The following is a 27,011-nucleotide window of genomic DNA, read 5'->3' as shown; positions in this document are numbered from 1 at the left end:
AAGAAGAAACCACCACCAATGAAATTTCGAAGGATCGACATCATAAAAAAGAAACGCTGGCAAGTTCAAAAATCTCTCTCTTGACTCCAACCAAAGGCTGCAGCCTGCATGAACTTGAGTGACTTTTATATTTCCATCGGACAATACATTATCCCCTAGACAACGATAGAGCTATTTCTTAGTGATTATTATTATACCCGCGCTTTTAGATTTAGTATTGACGAGCATATTATCTGTATGTTTGCATTGATATTATTTTTGTGTATTTTTATCAATAAATACTGTTAAAAATAGTACCATCAGACTTCAACGGACCTCTCTATCTTTGCTGGTAAGTGACCCAGTTACGGGGTACGTAACAGTAAGCTATTGTTGGTGGGCATTTTGGGGAGTCGGCGCGAGGGGGTGAGAGAGCGAGGACGCGATGCTGTAAGCTGGGCGACGGAAGGGACCCTGAGCGGGGGTCCGAGGCCAGGATTTTCGGCGAGGAGAGGAGACGAAGACAGACGTGCTGGGAGTGCTTGGTTGATCACTTCGGGTGGTCCTGAGCTGCGAGTCGAGGAGGTCTGAGGGGATCGAATGGTGGCCAGAAGACTTTGTTAATTGAGCTCCAATGGTTGTGCATGAAGTGGTTTGGACTTTGATAAGTTTTGGTGCCTTTTCTTTATTTTACTTTCCTTCATATATATTTTATCATTATTAATCATTTAGTTCTAGTAAGATCTATAAAGTGTAATCATTTAATCGCAAATGGTATACTGTCAGTTGTTTGGCGAGGTGGGGACATCACACAGCATCCACACAAGCTGATTACCCAGTTTGGCGGGGCCGAAGGCTGCTCCCCCTAGACGGAAGCGAGCTGAGCGAGCCTGAAGCGTGCCAGGGGGCTACATTGAAATTTTAAAAATGGCAAAAGTTTAATTTAAACAACACTTGAAACTTTTCAAGAGTAGCCACCATTACAGTAAACATTCAATCAGCCAATGAGAGTGCTTTACATACACTCTGAGCCAATCACGCTCTTCCTCCCCCCATGTGTATAAATGTTCTTGCTCCCTCGTCAACTTAGTCCATTTTTTCTCACCAATAATGTCTGGAAAACGGCCTGAAACTTCAGTGAGGGTAGCTCATCAATAACGTCTAGGAAAAGCATTACTATGAATGTGAACCACAAGTGATATGGCATTTAGAAGCTGGTGAGCATCAAGTTGATGTAGGCACCTCTATGAAATTGGCTATATGAACGATTAGAACAATTATTAAAAAATGGGAGCAAAGCAATAAGGCAGAGAGGTGTTCGCGACAAGATTTCCTGCTACTGAGAACTGCTTTATGAGAGGAAACTTAAGAAAAGGCAGTCAAATCGAGGCCTACTTGAAGAAGAAGCCAAGGTTGGAGGAGGACCTGGTCCCTCTTCTAAGATGTAATCACCACCCACTTCCTTCCCTCTATTGCTGCTGCTCCACTGATGTACAGGTTCGGCCTATTTGTGTGTCTGTTACTCCACGAATTACTGTGTATACATAAAATTATATATCATAGATCTTAGGCACACATGTCCATTTATGTAATGATATAATAACCCTGCACAGCGGTGATTTATATAGCGGCCCACCTCCGAGGAATGCATCCTCAGTGTTAAGCGGGGTCTGAGTGTACAATTGGAAGAAAACTTTAAGCAAGAAAATAAGTAGGATGAATTTGGTAACATGACTCTTCCCAACCTCTTTGTTCCTTTGTGGTTTCTTACCATGATTCAGCAACCCTTCCCCGGTAAAAAGCCGTGGCTCAAGATGCTTCACAGAACTTCTCCCTTTGAGTCGAGCAAGCAGCTATCAAAAGATTAAAAATACATTTTTCAGTAATTCACAAGTGTCTAATTACCAAATTTCACATTAATCTCTGCTACAACAACTTTCCTCCCTGGTCCTGATCAAAACTGTATGATTGTATAAGGTAGGTAAAAGTCCTTCATTACACTAAATATAGTCAGGATTCAAGTTGCATGTTTGTTTATTCTACATTCTTTCAATTAAGCAATTGTTTAATTTTGTACAAATATGGATTCACTTTTAAATGCAGCAGCAGATACACCCCCCAACCGCAACATTTCCCACTCTCCCCCTGCCAAAGTATCCAACATGGTCTACTTGTCAGTCAGGGAAATGACCACAGGGGACTCCTGACTATCTACCCACTCTGGCTTTTCTTCATCTCTATTCTGTCGTTGACAGTACAGTTAATGAACTAGTCAGTCGTGACTAACTCACTAAATGTACCGTCAACTGCATTCTCTACAGTGAGGACATCTGTAGTTCCAATTGACCTACATGATCCGCTATGAAGTGGTCCTGTAGACTTCTTCCACGTGTAGTCACTAGGAACTTTGGAATGTCCCCATTCTTCCACATCCTACAGGAGGAGCTTATCGCTGTCCTAACCTACATAAGTTTTATACTCCTTTTGACTAAGATAGGACTCCATCCACTCATAAAATGAGCGGGTTAGTATTGGTATTGGTTTATTATTATCAGATGTACAGTGAAAAGCTTGTCTTGCAAATTCATCATATAGATCAAATCATCACACTGTGTGTTTAGGTAAAAAAGCATTGCAGAAAAAATTGTTAAAGCTACTGAAAAAGTGCAGTGCAGGTAAATGATAAAGTGCAAGATCATAATGAGATAGATTGTGAGGCTTAAAGTCCATCATTCAAGAGTGTGATCACAGTGGGATAGAAGCTGTCCTTAAGTTTGATGGTAAATGCTTTCAGGCTTTGAATCTTCTGCCCAATGTGGGGAGGGGGTAAGACAGATAATGTCAGGAGCAGGTGGGTAATTTGATTATGCTGGCTGCTTACTGAGGCAGCTAGAAATATGGTTTGAATCCATAGAGGGGAGGCTGGTTTCCATGATGTGCTGAGCTGTGTTAAAAGCAAAACTATACTTCAGTTACCAGTCTTCTGGAGGCCTAATCAACATGCACATATTTTCTCAGTGATATTTTTGTGCAATGATTTCATACTTTGTGGACTGCCGCTTGGTTTATAGTACACATTCTTAGTTATTTTACTTGCCACATCCTAGATGTTGTAAACAGTAATCCAAATTTAACAAAGAATTTTGCTGCAAGGATTCTAACTCAATAGAGGATAGTAAAAACTATAAAAGCATCACTAGATGATAAGTTGGAAGCATTGTGGTAAAAGGCAGGAATTAATTTTGTGGTTTCCAAGAACTGCAACAAGGTGAAGATTGCGGAGTTAGGTTAGCTGGCCAGTGGAGACAAGAGCAGATTTAAAAAGCACCAGCCAATGGAGAAAAGAGAGCTGCTAGAGTCCCAATCACTCCCTCAATTAACATAGAAAACCTACAGCACAATACAGGCCCTTTGGCCCACAAAGTTGTGTTGAACATGTCCCTCCCAATGATCCACAAGTCTGAACCCCTGCCCCCTGCATCATTTCCTCAGCCACATATTCACCTGCCTATTCTTACCCTCACCGACATTTGGCACAGGTAGCAATCCCTAGATTACTATCCTGTTTCTCAGCTTTCTACCTACCTCCCTAAAATTTCTCTTCAGGACCACCTCATCTTGTCTACCTATGTCGTTGGTGCCAATATGCACCAAGACTTCTGGCTGCTCATCCTTGCTCGAGAATGCCATGGACCTGATGCAAAACATCCCATATCCTGACACCAGGGAGGCAATATACTCTCTGGATGTCTCCATCGCACTCACAGAACCTTGTCTCTGTTCCTCTGATTAAGGAATCTCCTAGCAACATTGCAGTCCTCTTCACCTCTCTGCCCTCCTGAGCCACAGCTCCAGACTCAGTGCCAGAGACTGTGGCTCCCCCTGGTAGGTCATCCCCCTCAATAGTATCTAAAGTTGTATACTTATTATTAATGGGAACAGCCACAGGTATACCTCATAAAGTGCCCACTGTGTGTAATTTATCTTATTATTTTTTTATAGATTAGATGGAAGTTCTACGACTCGAGACATTCACACTTTTTCACTTTCCAGTTTTCCCCGAAAGATCCCTTTTCAGCTGAGTGCTTTCAGCATTTAATTTAGGGCATTTCAGTGTTTTGATTTTAAACCTGTTATACCAAAAGCTTTCAATCTTTTGCAAAAATCATTGATGCCATACCCAATCAAATGCTGCTTGGAAATCTTGAGTATTGTTCTTTCAGTGGTTTCCCTTGATTGACTACAGGTTACTTGTTTAAAAAACTTTGATTAATTGGTCAAAGAAGACTTCAGTTTAATAAAAACGAATGTTGATTTTACCCAATTATAAAGAGTTTTTCTAAGTTCCATGATAAAAAGTTTTTAATAATACTTTTTTCATGACAAGTATTTAGCTATTCACCTACATTGGATAGTCAATTAGTACACAATGGTCGCAGAATGTCCTATCTTAGCTTTCAGTCATATTTCCTTTCTGAATAATAATCAGAATCAAATTTAATATCACCAGTAAATGTTGTGAAATTTGTTGTCTGTGCCAGCAATACATAATAATTATAATAAGTATATAAAAAATTAAATAAGTAGTGCAAAAAGAGAGGAAAAGTAGTGAGGCAGTGTTCATTGGTTCACTGTCCATTCAGAAATTTGAGATGGTGGAGGTGAAGTGAGGTGGGGGTGGGGGGGGGTGAGGAAGCTGTTCCTGAAATGTTGAGTGTGTGCCTTCAGGTTCCTGTACCTCCTCCATGATGGTAGCAATGAGATGAGGGCATGTCCTGGGTGACGGGGTTACTTGATGATGAATGCTGCCTTTTTAAGGGATCGTCTTTTGAAAGTGTCCTTGATGCTAGTGCCCATGTTGGAGCTGGCTGAGTTTACAACTTTCTGCAGCTTTTCCCACTCCTGCGCAGTGGCCCCTCCACACCAGATGGTGATGTGACCAGTTAGAACGCTCTCCACGGTACACCTGTAGCGATTTGCAAGAGTCTGTGGTGACACACTAAATCTCCTCGAACTCCTAATGAAATAAAGCTGCTGTCGTATCTTCTTTGTAATTGCATCAATATGTTCAGTTCAGCATAGATCTTCAGAGATGCTGAAATCCGAGAACTTGAAAATGCTCACCCTTTCCACTGCTGATACCTTGATGAGGACTGGCATGTGTTCCCTTGACTTTCCCTTCCAGAAGTCCACAATCATTTCCTTGGTTGAGTGCCTGGTTGTTGTTACAACACCGATCAACCATCTGATCTAGCTTGCTCCTGCATGCTTCCTCGTCACCATCTGAAATTCTGCCAACAATAGTTATGTCATCGGCAAATTTATAGATGGCATTTGAGTTGTGTTTAGCCACACAATCATGGGTATAAAGAGAGTAGAGCAGTGGGCATCCTTAAGGTGCGCCAGTGTTGATCATCAGTGAAGAGATGTTATTTCCGATCTGCACAGGCTGTGATCTCCTGGCAAGGAAGTCAAGGATTCAGTTGCAGACGGAGGTAACAGGTTTTGGAGTTAGTTGATTAGAACTGAAGGTATGATTGTATTGAACAACAGCCTGATGTAGATCATACTATTGTCCAGGTGATCCAAGGCTGAATGGAGAAACAGTGAGACTGCATCTGCTGTAGACCTATTGGGGTAATAGGCAAATTGCAGTGGGTCATAACAAACCTCTCAAAGCACTTCATCACAGTAGATATGAATGTCACTGGGCGATAGTCACTGAGGCAACTCGCCCTGCTCTTCTTGGGCACTGGTATGATTGTTACCTTTTTGAAGTGACTGCAGCAGTGGCAGATTGAAGATGTCCTTGAACACACCTGCCAGTTGGTTGGCACAGGTTTTTGATGCCCTACCAGGTACATCATCAGAACCTGATGCCTTGCAGGCGTTCACCTTCTTGAAAGATGTTCTGACATCAGCCTTTGAGACAGGGATCACAGGGTTACTAGATGTTGCAGGGATTTGCAAAGGTGTTGTTTTATTCTCCCTTTCAAAGCATGTTGAGCTCATCTGGGAACGAAGCATCACAGCCATTCAGGATGTTAGATTTTGCTTTGTAGGAAGTAAAGGCCTGCAAACCCTGCCAGAGCTGACATCCATCCGTTTCCCTCTCTAACTTCAATCGGAATTAGGATTACATTTACAATTCCCAATCTAATGGAACCTTCTCCAAATCTAGGAGATTTTGACAATTAAAATCAGCACATCATAAATCAGACTTTGAAGATCCTGAAGCCCTTGTCAGCCTTGATGCTCGGAGTTGCTATGAGAATAGTCTAGGGTTCTAGGTGAATATCTGGTTCACCGCATGGATGATATATTCTGCAACCATTATGTACTGTTGAAAAAGGAAATGAATGCTTAGGATGGTGGACTAGGAAAGCATAGTGCTTTGTCATCGATTTAACATTTCAAGCATTGCACTCATCTGGGTAGTTCAAGAGTGTGACATTACAATTTTGCCTTTTAGGTAATCGACAGGCATCAGTGTACCTCAGGGATTATGGAAACTATGCACAGGCCTGCTGTATGTATGTGGCTGCCCCGGCTAAGCTTCTGGTCAATGTTGTCTCCCAGGACACTGATAGCAGGAGACTTGCCAATATCTTTGATCATCCAATGTAGAGGGATAGACTCTCTTTTGCCAGAGATGGTCAATACCCAGGGTGTTTTTGTGGGATGAACTTGCAACTTACCCACCTAGATATTGTTTGGGTCGTGCCGCGTGCAGACACATTGATTGCTTCAATTGCTGATTTTTGAATGAAGCTGAACAACACATTATCATCAGCAGATGTCCTTAATGGAAGGGCAGTCATTGAGGTAATTAAACATGCTTGGGCCTAGGACCTTAGCTTAAGAATCTCCAGTACTAACGTCCCTGAACTGGGATGATTGACCATCCAACAACTCTAATGATCTTCCTTGTTACAAGGTCTGGTTCTCGTCAAAATTGCGTAATCCCTTTGATGACCATCAATTTCAGCTTTATTTTTAAAGACATACATTTGGTCAAATATTGCCTTGATCCATGAAGTTCAGTAATATTTGCATAATATTGTAAATATATCATTTGACTAAGCAGTCTTTGTGTACATAATTAATTATGGGTTGTTTGCAAGATGTATGTGAATGGCATTCATCATTACGCCACCTCATCATACGCGAGCACCTCGCTAAGAAAAAGGAAAGAAAAACTTAGTGGGCAAGTATCCCCGTTCCTGTGTTTTTCGTTCAATTAATTTCTGGAGTTACAAAGCGTAATATCAAGGTCAATCACTTTTATCTAACGCTTGCAATTTTGCTCTTTAGCCCGTGTTTGGATAATGCAGGTGTATATACAATAAAATACCACGTGCATTTATCCAAACATTAAATTGCAGAGGTGAGATAAGAGAGATTGCCCTTGAGATCAAGATAATATTTGACAATTTTAGGTGACCGAAGCCCTGAAATTAAGGACATAGAAACAGATTTAAAACAAGGTTTAGTGACAGGATGCAAACGTGGAGGATGGGTTCTCTGACTGGGAGGTGTTTGTTTATGGTGTTTTTGGGAAAAGTTTATAACGGTATAAACTTTGCTATGTGGCTGAATGAGTAAGGATTAATAACTGTAGCTCTTCTGCAAGCTGAAACGACCGGCATGAGTACAGCAAAGGGGGCGGGAGATGAACGCCAAAAATGGAGCAATGTACTTTGGGAAGAATGATGTGGAAATACTTTACGCTCTAAACTCCACCCTCTAACCCTGCACCGCACCACTCACTGCACCCCCTCCACCACCCTGCCTCAACAAAACAACAATCGCCGCCCCTCTCTCACCACCCCAGCACCTATTCCTCACCCGCTCAGAACTTCTCGCCTACACTTCCCCCCTCTGTCCACCGGGCTCTCCTCACCCTTTCCGCTGGCTCCCTGTGCCCCCACCCCACCCCCGGGCTCGTCTCACCGACTCCCCCTCACCTCGGTGCCCGACTCCCGCTGCCGGAAGTCGCTGGTCATACCGAGACGCGGCTGGAAAGCGATCCGGACCCCGGAGGGACAACCTCCCACCGGCAGCTTCACCTTTGCCCTCCGCACACTTCCGCCCTCTGGTTACCATAGTTACACCCCGGTTCCCTCCGCACGTCCGTCTGCATTCCAGTATCAGCGTTGCTTTTAGTCCATGATTTCTCCAATTAGTGAACGACAATTTGCTGAGAAATATGCAGAAATTGATTTTATGGATGCCAAACTTTGATTCTAGAACTCAAAGCTTCTCTTATTTAACTTTACGGGAACTTTTATCTCATTCACCAGCAGAGGCACTTTTGTTTCATATCCTTCCTTTAAACTCCGAATAACATATTATAAAAATATTATAATATCATAACCCTATCAGAATCAGGTTTAATATCACCCGGATATGTCAACTTTGCGGCAGCAGTACGATGCAAACATGATAATATAGGGAAAAAACCCAGAATTACAGTATGTATATCAAATATTTAAATTAAATAAGTAATAATCAAAGTCATAGAGCGGACAGGTGGAAGCAGGCTGACCATAGTGCCCACTGTTTGCCCACATTTAGTCCATCTAAACCCTACATATTCATAAACATAACCAACTCTCTTAAATATTATTCTACCTGCTTCAAGCACTTTTTTGGCAGCTTATCCCTTTGTGCAAAGAAATTGCCCCTCAGGTCCCTTTTAAGTTTTTACTTCTCACAACCATGAGAAGTGGAGAAAAGTTCAAGGTTTCTTCAGGTAAGATAAGTTGTCCTCAGGCCTCTGTCAATCACTTTACCAGCATTTTAGAGTGCATGAAGATTCAAAAATGTTTTAAATTTACCCGTCAAACTGCATATTACAGTAATGTTAAATATTTTAACAATGATCAGCACTCTAGGATTACCTTTTTCAGCCTGACAGCATGCTATATTTATTTATTTAGAGATCTAGCACAGTAACGGGCTCTTCCAGTCCAACGAGCTCTCACTGCCCAGCTACACCCATAAGACCAATTACCCTACTAACCCGTACATCTTTGGAACGTGGGAGGGAACTGGCCACCTAGAGGAACCCATGCAGATGTGGGAAGAACGTACTAACTCCTTACAGACTGCGGTGGAACAGAACTGGGGTTGTTGGCACTGGAACAGTGTTACGCTAACTGCTGCACTACCTGACCCCTGGGGTTGAGCCTGACTTACTTCTGCTTTGGTTTTGTAGATTCTGAGGTGGATGATGAGGCAAGCATGTAGTCTGTGAGATGGTTCAGTCATTCCACCATGAACATAGGGGCTCAGTATTCACAATAGCATCCCAACTACTCATCTATTTTGAGTGTCTATGGAACAGATGATGCTGGGAGTTGTTGTTGGTAGGGATGCTGCATTACACACACACACGCGCGCGCGCGCGATAGGTGAGGGTGTATATAGGGTAGATGAGCATAGCAGAAGTGTCTAGAACTGGAGTCAAGTCAAGTCAAGTTTATTGTCATTTCGACCATAAACTGCTAGTACAGTACACAGTAAAAATGAAACAACGTTCCGCACAACATGGAGGGCTGAAGGGCCTGTACTGTGCTGTAGTGTTCCATGGTTCTATGGTTCCTCCAGGACCCTGGTGCTATATGAGACACAAAACTACACTAGACAGCACAAGGCTACACTAGACTACATAAAACAACATAAAAAACTGCACTAGACTACAGACCTGCTCAGGACAACATAAAGTGCACAAAACAGTGCAGGGCAGTACAATAATTATGTAAACAAGACAATAGGCACAATAGAGGACAAATTACAATATGATAATAAATGATGTAGGTGTCAGTCTGGACTCTGAATATTGAGGAGTCTGATGGCTTGGGGGAAGAAACTGTTGCACAGTCTGGTAATGAGAGCCTGAATGTTTCAGTACCTTTTGTCAGTTGGCAAGAGGGAGAAGAGTTTACGTGAGGGGTGTGTGGGGTCCTTCATAATGCTGTTAGCTTTTTGGGTGCAGCGTGTGGTGTAAATATCTGTAGTAGTGGGAAGAGAGATCCCGATGCTCTTCTCAGCTGACCTCACTATCCGCTACAGGGTTTTGCAATCAGAGATGGTGCAATTTTCGAACCAGGCAGTGATGCAGCTGCTCAGGATGCTCTCAATACATCCTCTGTAGAATGTGATGAGGATGGAGGGGTGGGAGATGGACTTTCCTCAGCCTTCGCAGAAAGTAGAGACACTGCTGGGCTTTCTGTGCTATGGAGCTGATGTTGAGGGACCAGGTGAGATTCTCCGCCAGGTGAACACCAAGAAATTTGGTGCTCTTAACGATCTCAACAGAGGAGCCATCAATGTTCAGCGGAGAGTGGTCGCTCCATGCTCTCCTGAAGTCAACAACCATCTCTTTTGTTTTGCTCACATTCAGAGACAGGTTGTTGGCTCTGCACCAGTCTGTTAGCCGCTGTACCTCCTCTCTGTATGCTGACTCGTCGTTCTTGCTGATGAGACCTACCATGGTCATGTTATCGGCGAACTTGATTATGTGATTCGAGCTGTGAATTGCAGCACAGTCAGCAGAATGAACAGCAGTGGACTGAGCACACAGTCCTGGGAGTCCCCTGTGCTCAGTGTGATGGTGTTGGAGATGCTGCTTCAGATCTGGACTGACTGAGGTCTCCCAATCAGGAAGTCTAGGATCCAGTTGCAGAGGGAGATGTTCAGGCCCAGCAGTTTCAGCTTTCCAGTAAGGTGTTTTCCAACAAAAGAGATGGTTGTTGACTTCTGGAGGGCACAGAGTGACCATTCCCCGCTAAACATCGACGGCTCCTCGGTAGAGATCATTAAGAACACCAAATTTCTTGGTGTTCACCTGGCAGAGAATCTCACCTGGTCCCTCAACATCAGCTTCATAGCAAAGAAAGCCCAGCAGCGTCTCTACTTTCTGAGAAGGCTGAGGAAAGTCCATCTCCCACTCCCCATCCTCATCACATTCTACAGGGGTTGTATTGAGAGTATCCTGAGCAGCTGCATCACTGCCTGGTTTGGAAATTGCACCATCTCGGATCGCAAGACCCTGCAGCAGATAGTGAGGTCAGCTGAGAAGATCATCAGGGTCTCTCTTCCTGCCATCACGGACATTTACACTACACGCTGCATCGGCAAAGGAAACAGCATTATGAAGGACCCCATGCACCCCTCATACAAACTCTTCTCCCTCCTGCTGTCTGGGAAAAGGCACCGAAGCATTCGGGCTCTCACGACCAGACTATGTAACAGTTTCTTCCCTCAAGCTATCAGACTCCTCAATACCCAAAGCCTGGACTGACACCTTGCCCTATTGTCCTGTTTATTATTTATTGTAATGCCTGCACTGTTTTGTGCACTTTACGCAGTCCTGTGTAGGTCTGTAGTCTAGTGTAGCTTTCTCTGTGTTGTTTTTTTACGTAGTTCAGTCTAGTTTTTGTACTGTGTCATGTAACACCATGGTCCTGAAAAACGTTGTGTCATTTTTACTATGTACTGTACCAGCAGTTATGGTTGAAATGACAATAAAAGTGACTTGACTTGAGGTGCTGAAGAAATATTGTGTTGAATGCTGAACTGAAGTCTATGAACAGCATTCGAACAAATGTGTCTTTTTTGTCCAGGTGGGTGAAGGCCAGGTGGAGGGTGGTGGCGATGGCATCGTCTGTTGAACGGTTGGGATGGTACGTGAACTGCAAGGGGTCCAGTGAAGGGGGCAGCAGGGTCTTTATGTGCCTCTCAAAACACTTCATGATGATGGATGTGAGACAACGGGAAGGTAATCGTTGAAACAGGACACCGAAGACTCCTTTGGCACGGGGACGATGGTGGCAGCCTTGAATCACAGTATAGGATTTAGGGTAAAAGTAAGAACTTTAGAAGCAATCTAAGGTAGAACTTTTTTTTTAACCCAGCGGGTGGTTGGAATCTGGAATACACTACTTGAGTTGGTGATGGAGACAGATACTCACAACATTGAAGAAGTATTTAGTACTTAGAAGTAGGAGATACAGAAGCCTGAAGGCACACACTCAGTGATTCAGGAACAGCTTCTTCCCCTCTGCCATCCAATTCCTAAATGGACATTGAACCAATGAACACTACCTCACTTTTTTAATATACAGTATTTCTGTTTTTGCACCTTCTTTAATAATCTATTCAATATATGTAATTGATTTACTTGTTTATTTATTATGTTTTATTTTATTTATTATTTTTTTCTCTCTCTGCTGGATTATGTATTGCATTGAACTGCTGCTGCTAAGTGAACAAATTTCACATCACATGCCGGTGATAATAAACCTAATTCTGATTCTGAGATAAGCATCTACTGTATGTAGCTAATATCTTGATGAGTTCTGGAATTTCCAGGCATAGAACTTGATAGTTAGCATTTTCGACACTATGTGACTCAATCTCTCTCTCTCTCTCTCTCACACACACACACACACATACACACATCCTTCTGGTCCTTGCATGTCTAAGTATCTCACCTAATTTCCTGAGCTGTAAACTACTCCAATCTTATGCTGCCAGAATACTCTAAATTGCTAAATTGGTTTATGATTGTCACATGTACTAAGGTACATGTTTTGTATGTCATCCACACAGATTACTTTTACATCGAGATAGTACAAAGGAAAAACAATAACAGAGTGCAGAATATAGATTTAATGACAGAGAAATTGAAATGCAGGCAGACAATAAGGTACAAGGCCTTGCTGAGTCAGATTATAAGATCAATAGTCCATCTTATTGTACAAATGGACCATTCGGTAGTCTTATAGCAGCTTGTTAGCTCTCTTTGAGCCTGGTGGTACATGCTTCAGGCTTTTGTATCTTTTGCCTGATAGAATGGGGGAAGGAGAGAGAACGTCCAGCTTGGCTGGGATTTTTGATTATGTTGGTTACTTTACCAAGGGAGCGAGATGCTTAGACAGAGTCCATGGAGGGGACACTGGTTTTTGTGAGGTGTTAAGTTGTGTCCACAGCTCTCTGTAATTCTCTGCTGGCACAGGCATCTATAAACGTTGGTGAGGGTCAATAAATTCTATTTATTTATTGAGATTCAGCAAGGAATAGGCCCTTCTGGCCCTTTGAGCTGCACTGCCCAGCAACCCCTGACTTAACCCTAGCCTAATCATGGGGCAATTTACAATGGCCAATTAACCTACCAATTGGTACATCTTTGGACAGTGGGAGGAAATTGGAGCACCTAGAGGAAACTCTTGCATTCCGGTGGGTTAATGACACTGACGTTGGAATTGAACTCTGAAGTCCAATGCCCTGAGCTGTAATATTGTCCAGTAAACCAAATGCTGGTTAAAGAATTCCATAAGATCTTATTTTCATTTTCTTCATGCATTAACCTTGCAGGTATCTTTGATCTCAGATTAGAGAATATATCTCATATCTGTCAAGAGAGCAGCTTCTGTGACCTGGAATCTGGTTTGCAGCTGTAAAGGCCGTTTGAACAGACATCGCGTGCTGGGTCAGCACCTGAGAGTTTGTGCAGAAGGTAAAGTTCTTTGCTTAATATGCTCCACCATTGGGAAAGATGTAGAGGAATTTGGGACAGGACTGACTCAGGTGGGTCATAGGGGAGAGAGGTGAGGGGTCATGGATCAAGGCAATCAGTAGAGGGCTCGAGAGGAGAGTTGGTTAGTGGAGTTGTGAGATGCAATCAACAATGGGGTGGGGTTAGTCAAGTACCGTATTATGATTATTGGCTAGAGAGAGGGTCAGTGATTGAAAGAGTGTGTAGTGAGGAAGGCGAGGTTGGATCTGGTTAGAAGACCTGTGAATGAGTATTGGGGAGTTGATCCTTGAGCTGGCTGAAGAAGAATCTGAGTAGTGTTGGGTAATTGTTTGTGATAGAAAGGAGAACCAATTAAGTCAATTGCCCAGCTGTGGCTTAGGACCCCTTATGGAGTGTAGAAGCAAGTTCAAAGTGCATAGAAAATTTATGCTTAGATAATCCACAAAACTATGCATGACATGCACATGCAATTGAGCATTATGAAAGCAATGTCCTAACTTATATTGCATACTGGTGGACCCCTCTGAATGTTGGGGATTTGCTGTCAACATAATGAGAATTGCAGATCATGAAAGTCACTGTGTGAAAAGTGCTGCTACACGATCCAATTTCTCGGCATATGTGTCCCCAAGCACCTTATAACATTGAGGCTGAAAGCAAATACATTACTCCACATGTTTTTCATCTAAATCATCAAAAGTAAACAAATAAGGTAAGCTGAGAGATAGACTGAGCACTGTAGGATGGATAAAACAGACAAAGGGCAGGACTCACCAACTGAAGAATGTGGGAGAAGGATTTGAAGAAATTCATTGGTTTTAGTAATATAATTTAAGGCTAAGAGTGCATGAGTATTAAGAATTATTTGATTTCAGAAAATGGTGTATTCTCAGAGACACAAATTCTGTAGATGCTGAAATCTGGAGTACAAAGCACAAGCTGCAGGAACTCAGCGGGTCGAGCAGCATCTAAATATGAAAATGAAGATATTTTAAGAAGTGGGTTTACTGAAGTGTTTTTAAACAGTCACAGGGTATGAGTCGCACGAGCGAGGTCAATATTTATTGTCCAATGTCCACTGCCCCTAAGAAGGTGTAACCATGTCATCTTGAAATGCTGAAGTTGTTTACAATTTACTATTAAATAGCAAGGTTTAGGGCTTAAAATAGTTAAACCAGGACTTGACAGACTGAGTTATAGAGACAGGTTGGACAGGTTAGAACTTTATTCCTTGGAGTGTAGAGGACTGAACATTGATCTTACAGACATCATGATAGGCACTGATAGGGTGAATGCACTCAAACCTTTTCCCCAGGTTGGGAAATCAAGAACTAGGGGGCAGAGGTTTAAGGTGAGAGGGGAAAGATTTTATAGGATCTTGAGATGCAACTAATTTTACACAAAGGGTGCTGTGTATGTGGGATGATCTGGCAGAGGGAATGGTTCAGGCAGGTACAATAATAACTTTAAAAGATACTTGGACAGATACATTGATAGGAAAGGTTTGGCAGGTTATTGGCCAAACACTAGCAAATGGGACTAGCTTGGATGGAGCATCTTAGTCACAATGACCAGAGTCTATTTCTGTGCTGTACACTATGAATTCTGTGAACCTAGACCCAATATTGGGGAAGTAATGTATATAGTCTCAATTCCACAGGGCTTGTAATTTGCAGGTGACGGTGTGCCTGCTGCTTTTGCCTTTCTAGTTGGAATAATTCACAAGTTTACTCCTAGGAGGAAATCTGCAGATGCTGGAAATCCAAGGCAACGCACAAAATGCTAAAGGGTCTCAGCAGGTCAAGCAGCATCTATGGAAAGGGATAAACAGTCGACGTTTATGGAGTGTCTGCAACTTAATCAAAGAGAAAATGAACAAACATTTTCTCAGATATGATTTTGAAGAATTTGGGGCATTATGGGTGACTTGGTGGTCCAGCTGATAAAAATGCCACCTCACATCTCAGATTCATTCCTGACCCCCAGTGCTGTTTGAGCAGTGTTTGCAGGTTCTCCCCGTGGACTTCTCCCACCCCCAAAAAGGTACGGTAGTCAGATTTCCTCCTACATCCCAAATATATGTGCGTTGGTATTTTAATTGCCCACTCTAAGCTACCCCTAGTGAGTAGTTGAGAATCTGGAGAGAGTTGAAGGAACACGAGGAGAAGAAGATGGGATTGGTGTAGGGTCAATATACTTGGCACAGACTTGGGTGAAAACCCTCTTTCCCTGCTCTTTGACAAGGTTAGAGGTAGGATATTCAGAAGGAAAACAGGAAGCATTTTTATTTAACCAAAGACTGTGGAATTCTAGAAATTCTTCTATAAAGCAACAGCAACCTTTTCCATTTGGCTAGATCCTTACTGAAGCACCTCACAGGAGGTTACCAAATAAACATCAATGCCAACAAAAATAGGGCTGATAGCAAAAAGGGTAGAGAAGTGTATGGTCATATACTGTAGTAGAAGGAATAAAGGCACAGACCTATTTTCTAAACGTGGAGGAAATTCAAAAATCAGTGATACAAAGGGATTTGGGAGTCCTCATGCAGGATTCCCTAAAGGTTAACCTGCAGGTTAAGTTGGTAGTAAGGAAGGTAAATGTAATATTAGCATAGATTTTGGGAGGACTAGAATATAAAAGCAAGGATATAATGCCGATGCTTTATAGGGTATTGGTCAGACCACACTTGGATTATTGTGAGCAGCTTTAGACCCCTTTATCTAAGAAAAGATGTGCTGCTATTGGAGGAGGCCCAGAGGAGGTTCACGAGAATGATTCCTGGAATGAAAAGCTGAGGTATGAGTTGTGTTTGGTGGCTCTGGGCCTATAGTCACTGGAGTTTAGAAGAATGAGGGAGGATTTCATCAAAACTGGACTGGAAGTGTTGTATGTGAATGCACGCAGCATAAGAAATAAAGTGGATAAACTTGAAATTCAGCTGCAGATTGACAAGTATGACCTTGTGACCATCTCTGAAACTTGGCTAAAGGATGGCTGCCATTAGGAGTTGAATGTCCAAAGATATACGGTGTATCAGAAAGATAGGTTAGTAGGCAGAGGGGGTGGTCTGGCCCTTTGTATAAGAAATAATATTAAATCATTAGAAAGGAATGACATAGGATCAGAAGTTGTAAAGTCTCTATGGGTTGAGTTAAGAAATGGCAAGGGTAAAAGGACCCTAATGGCAGTTGTATACAGGCCTCCAAACAGCAGCCAGGATGTGGATTACAAATTACAGCAGGAGATAGAAAAGGTGTGTCAGAAGGGCAATGCCATGGCAATCATTGGGGATTTTAACATGAAAGTGGATTGGGAAAACCAAGCCAAGACTAGACCTCCAGAGAGAGAATTTGTAGAATGTCTAAGGGATGGCCTTTTTAGAACAATTGGTTGTTGAGCCCACTAGGGGATTGGCTGTGCTAGATTGGGTGTTGTGCAATGATCCGGGGGTGATAAGAGAGCTTAAGGTTAAGGAACCCTTAGGGAACAGTGATCACAATACGATCGAGTTCACTTTGAAATTTGAGAAGGAGAAATTAAATTCCAATGTGTTGGTACATCAGTGGAATAAAGGAAATTACAATAGCATGAGAGGGGAACTGGCCAAGGTTGACTGGAAGGGGACACTAGCTCGAAAGACAGCAGAGTAGCAATGGCTGGAATTTCTGTGAAAAATGAGGGAAGTACAAGACAGATATATTCCGAATAAGAAGAAATTTTCAAATGGAAGAAGGACACTACTGTGACTGACAAGTGAAGTCAGAGCCAAAGTAAAAGCAAAAGAGAGAGCATACAAGGAAGCCAAAGCTAGTGGGAAGATAGAAAATTGGGAAGCTTTTAAAAACTTGCAGAAAGAAACTAAGAAGGTCATTAGGAAGGAAAAACTGAATTATGAAAGGAAGCTGGCGACTAATATCAAAGAAGATACTAAAAGCTTTTTTAAGTATATAAAGGGTAAAAGAGAGTTGAGGGTAGATATGGGACCAGTAGAAAATGATGCTGGAGATATTGTAATGAGAGTTGCAGAGATGACAGAGGAACTGAATATGTATTTTGCATTAGTCTTCACAGTGAAAGACACTTACAATATACTGGACATTCAAAAGAGTCAGGGAAGTGAAGTATGTGCAGTGAAAATTACGACTGAGAAGGTGCTCAGTAAGCTTAATGGATGGATAAGTCTCCTGGACCTGATGGAATGCACCCTTGGGTTCTGAAGGAAGTAGCTGGAGAAATTGTGGAGGTATTAACAATGATCTTTCGAGAATCGATGAGTGTGGCATTGTACTGGATGAGTGGAAAATTGCAAATGTTACTCTGCTATTTAAGAAGGGTGGGAGGCAGCAGAAAGGAAACTATAGACCTGTTAGCCTGACATCAGTGGTAGGGAAGTTGTTGGAATCGATTGTTAGGGATGAGATTATGGAGTACCTGGAGGTACATGACAAGATAGGCCAAAGTCAGCATGATTACCTGAAAGGAAAATCCTGCCTGACTAACCTACTGCAATTTTTTGAGGAAACTACAAGCAGGGTAGACAAAGGAGATGCAGTCAATCTGGTGTACTTGGGTTTTCAGAAGGCCTTTGACAAGGTGCTTCATGTGAGGCTGCTTAGAAAGATAAGGGCCATGGAATTACAGTGAAGTTACCAGCATGGGTGGAGCATTAGCTGATTGGCACAAAACAGAGAGTGGGAATAAAGGGATCCTATTCTGGCTGGCTGCCAGTTACCAGTGGAGTTCCACAGGGGTCGGGGTTGGGGTTGGGGTTGGGGCCACTGCTTTTTACGATTATGTTAATGATTTGGACTACGATATGAATGGATTTGTGGCTAAATTTGCCAATGATACAAAGAGGAGGAGCAGGTGGTGTTGAGGAAACAGAGAGCCTGCAGAGAGACTTAGATAGTTTAGGGGAATGGGCAAAGAAGTGGCAAATGAAATACAATGTTGGAAAGTGTATGGTCATGCACTTTGGTGGAAGAAATAAATGGGCAGACTATTATTTAGATGGGGAAAGAATTCAAAATGCAGAGGTGCAAAGTGTCTTGGGAGTCCTTGTGCAGGATACCCTAAAGGTTAACCTCCAGGTTGAGTTGATGGTGAAGAAGGCGAATGCAATGTTGGCATTCATTTCTAGAGGTATAGAATATAAGAGTAGGGATGTGATGTTGAGGCTCTATAAGGTACTCGTGAGACCACACTTGGAGTATTGTATGCAGTTTCGGGCTCCTTATTTTAGAAAGAATATACTGACTGACATTGGAGAGGGTTCTGAGAAGTTTCATGAAAATGATCCCAGGAATGAAAGGGTTACCCTATGAGGAATGTCTGGCAGCTCTAGGGCTGTATTCCCTGGAGTTCAGGAGGATGAGAGGGGATCTCATAGAAACATTCTGAATGTTAAAAGGCCTGAACAGATTAGATATGGCAAAGTTATTTCCCATGGTAGGGGATTCTAGGATAACAGACAGACAGAAAACATGACCCTCACAGTGCTCGCCGGCTTGTCCAGGTGGGCGTAGACACGGTTCAGCAGGTAGACAATGGCATCCTCAACTCCTAGTTGGGGCTGATAGGCGAACTGGAGGGGGTCTAAGTGTGGCCTAACCATAGGCCGGAGCTGCTTTAGAACAAGTCTGTCCAGGGTCTTCATGATGTGGGAGGTCAATGTCACCGGTCTGTAGTCATTGGAGCCACTGGGGCATGACATCTTCAGTACAGGAACAAGGCAGGAGGTCTTCCACAGCACAGGAACCCTCTGGAGACTCAGGCTCAGGTTGAAGACATGGTGAGGTACTCCACATAGCTGGGACTTTTAGAGGGCACGACTTCAGGATTGAAGGACGTCTTTTAGAACTGAGATGCAGAGAAATTACTTTATTAAGAGGGTGGTAAATCTGCGGAATTTGTTGCCACAAGTGGCTGTGGAGGCCAAGTCATTGGGTGCATTTAAGATGGAGATAGATAGGTTCTTGATTAGCCAGGGCATCAAAGAGTATGGGGTGAAAGCAAGGGAGTAGGGATGACTGGATGAATTGGATCAGCCCATGATTGAATGGCGGAGCAGATTCGATGGGCCGAATAGCCTACTCTGCTCCTATATCTTATGCTTTTATGGAAACATTGAAGGCCTAGATAGAGTGGATGTGGAGAGGATGCTTCTTCTAGTGGGGGACTCATTGGGTATATTTCAAGTGGAGGTTGATACATTCTTGATTAGTAAGAGTGTCAAGGGTCAGAGGAAGATGGCAGGGGAATGAGACTGAGACTGATTATAAATCAGCCATGATAGAATGGTAGAGCAGACTCTATATGCCAAATGACCTAACTCTGCTCCTATATCCTATAGTTTTATGGGTGGGTCTGTAGTCAAATGTAGGCCAGACTAGGTAAAAAACATTAGCTTTCCTTGCTGGAAAAGCTTCAGTGAACAGGGTGGGATTTTATAGCAATCCTGCAATTTTACATCAATCTAGAGGATAATACAAAGATTTGTAGCTAAGTTTGTGGACGATATGAAGGTAGGTGGAGGAGGTACAGGTACTTCCAGTTAAGATGGAGTTGTTGACCGAATGCATGCAACAGCCTCTGGTATCAAAAAGATAAGAAATCCGACTAAAAACAAATAACTTTTCTCCGGTAAATGATATTAAATTATTGCTGCGAACAGTGAAGGGGTGAGTAACGGCAAAGCGAGTTCGGAGGATGAGCCAAGATGGTTTGTTGCAGAATCATCGTAGTTGGAGTTCCGACGCCCATACTGCTGGCCTGAGAACGAGGTTGGATCACTCTGGGCACTGAAAGAAGTTGAGGCCAGGGCAGAGAAATAATGATGCTCATTCAAATGGTCTGGGAGTGAGGTTGGATTGCTCTGGGTACCAAAAGAAATCAAGGCCAGGACAGAGAAGTTCCGATGCTCATTGAACTAGCCTGGGTGCGAGGTTGGATCGCTCTGGACACTGAGCTGATTCGAAGAGCTTGAGAGCAGCTTCAGGCTGGGCAATGGAATCTAGGCCTGGAGTGAATCACTGGGCAGATTAGCGTAGCCCTGTGCCTGGGTCCTAGTGTGAGATATGATTTGCTGTTTAGTCGATTCAAACACCATCCCAGATTGGAGGTGATGCACCATCAATAACTCTCTCTGAGACGTGAAGGCAAGATATCGGCTTTTATTGACTGGAAGAAGGAACAAGCAGTGGTTGACCACCATACTACATCCTGGAGACTGAGAGGCCGGGCTCAGGCCTCAATCGCCTTTATACCGGGGTCTGTGGGAGGAACCACAGGAGCAGTCAGCAGGGGACGCGTCCGGACAGATATATGTAGATCACCACAGGAGGTGAGAGCTGATTTTGCTTGCTTTCTGCAACGTTCACTCTTCTCTCCAGGGTGAGCAGCCTTTTGTTGTTTCATTGTTTGGTCAATTTAAACGCTGGCCCAGTTAGACTGAAAAGACATGGTGTCAGTTGAGATGAGAGCCGATTTTGCTTGTTCTCTGCGATGGTCATCTCCACAGTGCTGAGGTTATGAAGACTGACTCGGCTGCTGTGCTCTGTGCCTGCTAATCTGAAGAACTGATAAGTGAGGCTTTGGGCCTACTCTGGGGTTCAGATCTGAGGTCTCAGTTTTGGTTTGGAATGCTGTTGTTCACAATTGTTTGCATGATTTGTATTTTTTTTCTTTCTCTTGCACATCAAGTGCTGGTCTGTATTTTTTTTCTTTTAAATGGGTTCTTTTGAGTTTTTTGCTTTGTGGCTACCTGTGAGCAAGCAAATCTCGAGGTTGTATAATTTATAAGTTCTCTGACAATAAATGCATCTTGGATCTTGAATCTTATTGAAAAAACATTGAATTTTCAGAAGGACTTGGACAGACTACGAGAATAGGCACAGAACTGTCAGGTGGAATACCGTTTCAGGAAGTGTCTGGTCAAACACAAAGGGAACATTTTCTAAACGGGAAGTGAATTTAAAAATTGGAAGGAAGTGGCAAGAGATTTGGGAGTCCTGGTATAGGATTCTCTAAAGCTTAACTTGCAGGTTAAGTCAGTAGTAAGAATAGCAAGAGAAATGTAGCATTAATTTTAAGAGTTTTAGAATATAAAATCATGGGTGAGGCTTTATAAGGCATTGGACAGACCACATGTGGAGTATTGTGAGCAGTTTTAGGCCCCTTATGTAAGAAAGGATGTGCTAGTGTTGGAAAGGGTCCAGAGAAGGTTTATGAGAAGGATCCTGGGAATGAAAGGGGCATTTGAGAAGGCCTAGATTGACAAGGCATTCGGAGATGGCCCAAGTGCAGAGGGAGAGACAAAGCAGAAGAATGAGCAGTTCACTGAGGTTTAATAACAACTGCACAGAACCAGGAAAAATAATAAATGCAAAGCCAACAGGGCCGCTATCTAAAATTCTCAAACTAAAACCTAACAACATCACTGCAGTTCAGAATCAGTAACTTAATACTAAACTAATGCCACTCCTTTGTGGCGTCAATCTAAATTGTAATCTTCTTTCCGGGAACATGGACTAAGGAAGCAGGGAGTGTTGCCGTCACTGCTTTGGCCAAGACTCAACAAGACTGAGACGAAAAGAAGGGAGTTAAATACAACCACATTGAAATACTATTTGGCTGGAATGTATATACTCACGAGTGTGATTGGGCAACCCTGTTAGGCTGTCTGCCTGTGAGGGCACATAGGCTCTACAACGAGTCCATGGTTGTGACAGGTGCCAGGGACGTGAGCCCACTGAAAGACCCAGATGAGAGACCTGGCCAGGATGTCATGGGCTGGAACTCGATAATGTTTGTCAGGACCATATCCCTCCCAGTCCATGAGATATTGGACCATGTCCCACATCCAGCAAGATGCCAGGAAATGCCACTTAAAATAGACCAGGCACCTATCCACCAAGTGGTAATGAGGGGAGGGGTGTGAAACTGGAGCAAAGTGGGGAGGAAGTCACCAGTGTGAGCTGGGAAACATGGATCACTAGGTGAATCTTCATTGATGATGGCAGGCATGGTCTATATGAGACTCTGTTGATAGCTTCCTCCATTGCAAATAGTCCCACATTGCAGCTCTCAACTTTCAAAGGAAGATCTCTAGATGCCAGCCAGACTTTCTCACCTGGCTTGAGAGGCCTCACCTGATGGCAGAGCCCAACACCCTGCCAGGCATACTGTTTCTGAGTGTACAGCAGCGAAGCAGTGGCCCGTCTCTACATGAACTTGTCTCATCGGACCAACTGTTCAGCAGCAAGAATACCAATGCCAGTCTCTTGGTCAGGGAGGAGCAGTGGCTAGAATCCCTTCTGGTATTTAAAGGGGGGCATGCCAGTGGAGGACGTTTGGGGGTTATTGTGGGCACTCTCTGCCTAAACATTTGGGAGCTCCAGGTCATGGGTTTGGAAGGGACAAAGGCAGCGCGGGATTGTCTCCAGCTCCTGGTTCACTCTCTCCGTCTGGCCATTAGATTGGAAGTGGAAACCTGATGAGAGGCTGGCTGTGATGCCCAAATGAGAACCGAAACCCTTCCAAAAATGGGGTGAAATGTGGTCCTTGATCAGACACTATGCCCCGAGGGAAGCCATGCAGCCTGAACTCGTACCAGGACATGAGGATGGCTGTTTCATGACCCAAAGGGAGCTTGGGGAGAGCAATGAAGTGGGCAGCTTTGAAGAACCAGTCCACAGCCACCAGAATGGTAGTGTTGCCAGTAGATGGGGGCACCACAGAAATGAAACCCACCGAGAGATGGGACCAGGGGTGGTGAGGCACAGGCAGCAGGCAGAGCCTACTCGCAGGGTGCTGATGTGATATCTTGTTCTGAGTACAAGTGGGACAGGCAGAGACAAAGTTGTGAATATCCTGGGATATAGATAGTCACCAATGTCATCTCTTTGTAAATTCCAGAGTCCATAGAATTCCCGGATGGCCAACTAGACAGGAAGAATGACCCTACTCCAACATTCTGGGGTGCACAGTGGCAGGGCAAACAACTGGTTGGGGGGGGGTTCCACATCTGGGCCTGGATCGGACTGCTGACCTGGACCCTCTGTCTCTATTCCCAAGTCACTGGAGCAGCAATGCACGAGTGAGGAAAGATGGGCTCTGGAATGGTGTTTCCCTCAGAGATGTCAAACTGGTGGGAAAGAGCATCGACTTTGGTATTTTTGTTACCAGGACAGTAGGTGAGGGAGAAATTAAACCGGGTGAATGTGCTTGGTGGAAGTTGAGTCTCTTGGTGTTCTGACTGTAGGAGAGGTTCTTGTGCTATATTCATACCAGAAAGGGGTACTCTGCCCCTTTCAGCCAGCGTCATGATGCTTCAGGGTATCCTTGGTAGCCAAAAGTTCTTGGTTTCCGACATCATAGATACACTTAGCAGGAGTCAAGCAATGGGAAAGAAAAGCATAGGGGTGCAGCCGATTATCTACAGGGGAGTGCTGGGAGAGCACAGCTCCAACGCTGATATCTGATGCATCAACCAATGATGTTCTGCAGGGGTCAGCGTTGGGACCTCTTCTTTTTACATTGTATGTCATGACTTGGACGATGGAATTGATGACTTTGTGGCTAAGTTTGCAGACGAAACAAAACTAAGTGGAGGGGCAGGGGGTGTGAAGAAGCAGAGAGGCTGCAGAAGGACCTAGATTAAGAGAATGGGCAAAGTCATGGCAGATGGAATACAGTGTTGGGAAGAGTATGGTCATGCACTTTGGTAGAAGGAATAAGAGTGCAGTCTATTTTCTAAATGGAAAACATTAAAAAATCCAAGGTGAAAAGGGAATTAGGAATCCTTGTGCAAGATTTCCTGAAGGTTAACTTGCGGTTTGAGTCAGTGGTGAGAAAGGCAAATGAAATGTTAATATTCATTTTGAGAGGACTTGAATGTAAAAGGAAGAATGTAATGTTGAGGCTTAACAAGGCACTGATGAGGCTTTGCTTAGAGTATTGTCAGCAGTTTTGTGCCCCTTATTTAAAAAAAGGATGTGCTGATGTTGGAGAAGGTTCAGTGGAGGTTTACAAGAATGATCCTAGGAATGAAAGGTTTATCATATGAGGAGTATTTGAAGGGCCTATACTCGCTGGAATTTAGTACAAAGAAGGGGGATCTGATTGAAACCTCTCAAATGTTGAAAGGCCTAGATAGAGTGGATATGGAGCGGATGTTTCATATAGTGAAGGAGTCAAGAACCAGAGGGCACAGCCTCAGAATAGAGGGATGAGGCAGGGGTGAAGCGTCATTTTGTTCTGAGAATGCTAGGTCTGCTTCACTTGTCTATATGAATCCTGCAGAGGTCCACTCGTTAAGAAAGGAAGAAGGCTGCAGAAAGGAAATTATAGACCAGTTAGCCTGATCTCAATGGTTGGGAAGATGTTGGAGTCAATTGTTAAGGATGAAGTTATGGAGTACTTGGTGACACAGGACAAGATAGGACAAAATCAGCATGGTTTCCTTAAGGGAAAATCTTTCCTGATGAACTTTTGGAATTCTTTGAGGAGATTACAAGTAGGATAGATAAAGGGGAAGCGGTGGATGTTGTATATTTGTACTTTCAGAAGGCCTTTGACAAGATGTCACACATGAGGCTGCTTACCAAGTTAAGAGCCCATTGTAATACAGGAAAGTTACTGGCGTGGTTAGAGCATTGGCTGATTGGCAACAGGCAGCGAGTGGGAATAAAAAGATCCTTTTCTGTTTGGCTGCCAGTGACTAGTAGTGTTTTGAGGGGTTGGTACTGGGATCTCTACTTTTTATGCTGCATATCACTGATTTAGATGATGGAATTGATGGCTTTGATGCCATGTTTGCAGATGATACAAAGATTGGTGGAGGGGCAGGTAGTGTTGAGGAAACAGGCTGCAGAAGGACTTAGACAGATTCGGAGAATGGGCAAGTAAGTGGCAAATAAAATACAATGTTGGAAAATGCATGGTCATGCACTTTGGTAGTAGAGATAAATGTACAGACTATTTTCTAAATCGGGAGAAAATGCAAACATCTGGGATGCAAAGAGACTTGGGAGTCCTTGTGCAGAACACCCTAAAGGTTAACTTGCAGGTAGAGTCAGTGGTGAGGAAGACAAATGCAATGTTAGCATTTGTTTCAAGAGGTCTAGAATACAAGAGCAAGGATGTAATGCTGAGGCTTTATAAGGCACTGGTGAGGCCTCACCTTAAGTATTGTGAACAGCTTTGGGCTTCTCATCTGAGAAAAGATGTACTGGCATTGGAGAGGGTTCAGAGGAGCATCACAAGGATTACAGGAATGAAAGGGTTATCATATGAGGAACATTTGACAGCTCTGGGTCTGTGCTCGCTGGAATTTAGGAAGATGAGGAGGGATCTCATTGAAACCTTTGGAATGTTGAAAGGCCTAGCCAAATTAGATGTGGAAAGGATGATTCCCATGGTGGGGTCTCTAGGACAAGAGGGTGCAGCCTCAGGATAGAGGGGCAGCCATTTAAAATAGAGATGCGGAGAAATTTCTTTAGTCAGAGGGTGGTGAATTTGTGGAATTTGTTGTCACATGTAGCTGTGGAGGTCAGATCTTTAGGTGTATTTAAGGCAGAGCTTGATAGGTTCTTATTTGGACACGGCATCAAAGATTACAGGAAGAAGGCCGGGGAATGCAGTTGAGGAGGGGAAAATAGGATCAGCCATGATTGAATGGTAGAGCAGACTTGATGGGCCAAGTGGCCTAATTCTACTCCTATGTCTTATGGTTTATGCTCCTCTTGGTGAGTGCATTTATAGGTGTCATGATGGAACTGATGCTTCTGATGAGGCAGTGGTAAAAGTTTGCAAACCACATGAAAAATCACTTCTGTTTGACCATAGGTTGTTTGGGCCACTCTGTGGCTGCCTGAACTTTCCATTTGAACACTGGAAGGGGTGAGGATGTAGCCCAAGAACGACACCTGCTCCTTGTGGAACTCACACTTCTTCAGCTTATCATATAAGTTGTTCTCGAGGAGCCATCTGAGAACTCTCAGGACATGCTGGACATGTTCCTGGTGAGAGCAGGAATAGATAAGAATGTCGTCCAAATACACAAAAACAGGAGTACTCCTGGTGGCGTTCATGGAGTGAGGTCTAATCTGGCTTCATTCTGTTCCCTTTACTTTTATTACCTGTAGCCACCCTTATTTACTCTCTTTTATACCTACACCAAAAGGTTTATGTTATAGATATACTTTTGGACCTTGACTTTAATTCTCTGGAAGTGAATACCAGATCACAAGAAGCAAAAAACGGGAAAGATTTGGATCCTAATGGAAAAAGAGATGGTGATTCTAAACAATCTAAGCAGGCTCCGTTAACTGTTGAAGCAATGTGGAAACTTATAGATGATAAACTTACTCAAAATCGGGCTTCCTGAAGATGTTGAGGAGAGTGATCCTATTAAGTTCTTTTCTCAATTTTTATTCGACGTGTTTGGCAAAGAAGTCCTGGATGACCCTCCATTAATCAACCG

At 43.4% G+C, this 27,011-nt stretch overlaps 1 protein-coding gene and 1 long non-coding RNA gene across 4 annotated transcripts in view; one reads left to right on the top strand and one right to left on the bottom strand.

Moving 5' to 3' along the window:
• The window catches only part of xrcc2 (X-ray repair complementing defective repair in Chinese hamster cells 2), a 151,712-nt gene extending 143,649 nt beyond the window's left edge, over nucleotides 1–8,063 (bottom strand). For all 3 annotated transcript variants that reach the window (XM_073054923.1, XM_073054924.1, XM_073054922.1), the window contains exons 1-2: nucleotides 7,947–8,063; nucleotides 1,751–1,832 (exon numbers count right to left, since the gene is read on the bottom strand). In XM_073054923.1, the coding sequence (XP_072911024.1) occupies nucleotides 1,751–1,832; nucleotides 7,947–7,985 (121 nt within the window). In that variant the 5' untranslated portion in view covers nucleotides 7,986–8,063. The remainder of the gene's footprint in view (nucleotides 1–1,750; nucleotides 1,833–7,946) is intronic.
• Nucleotides 8,064–8,694: 631 nt separating this feature from the next.
• The window catches only part of LOC140732373 (uncharacterized), a 67,270-nt gene continuing 48,953 nt past the window's right edge, over nucleotides 8,695–27,011 (top strand). Inside the window, exons 1-2 of the long non-coding RNA XR_012100056.1 lie at nucleotides 8,695–8,734; nucleotides 13,363–13,504. This is a non-coding gene — a long non-coding RNA (uncharacterized lncRNA). The remainder of the gene's footprint in view (nucleotides 8,735–13,362; nucleotides 13,505–27,011) is intronic.

This window comes from Hemitrygon akajei, chromosome 8 (assembly GCF_048418815.1).
Source record: "Hemitrygon akajei chromosome 8, sHemAka1.3, whole genome shotgun sequence".
Lineage (NCBI taxonomy): Eukaryota > Metazoa > Chordata > Chondrichthyes > Myliobatiformes > Dasyatidae > Hemitrygon > Hemitrygon akajei.
The sequence above is the reverse complement of the archived record's forward strand: the minus strand, read 5'-3'. Positions and strand labels throughout refer to the sequence as shown.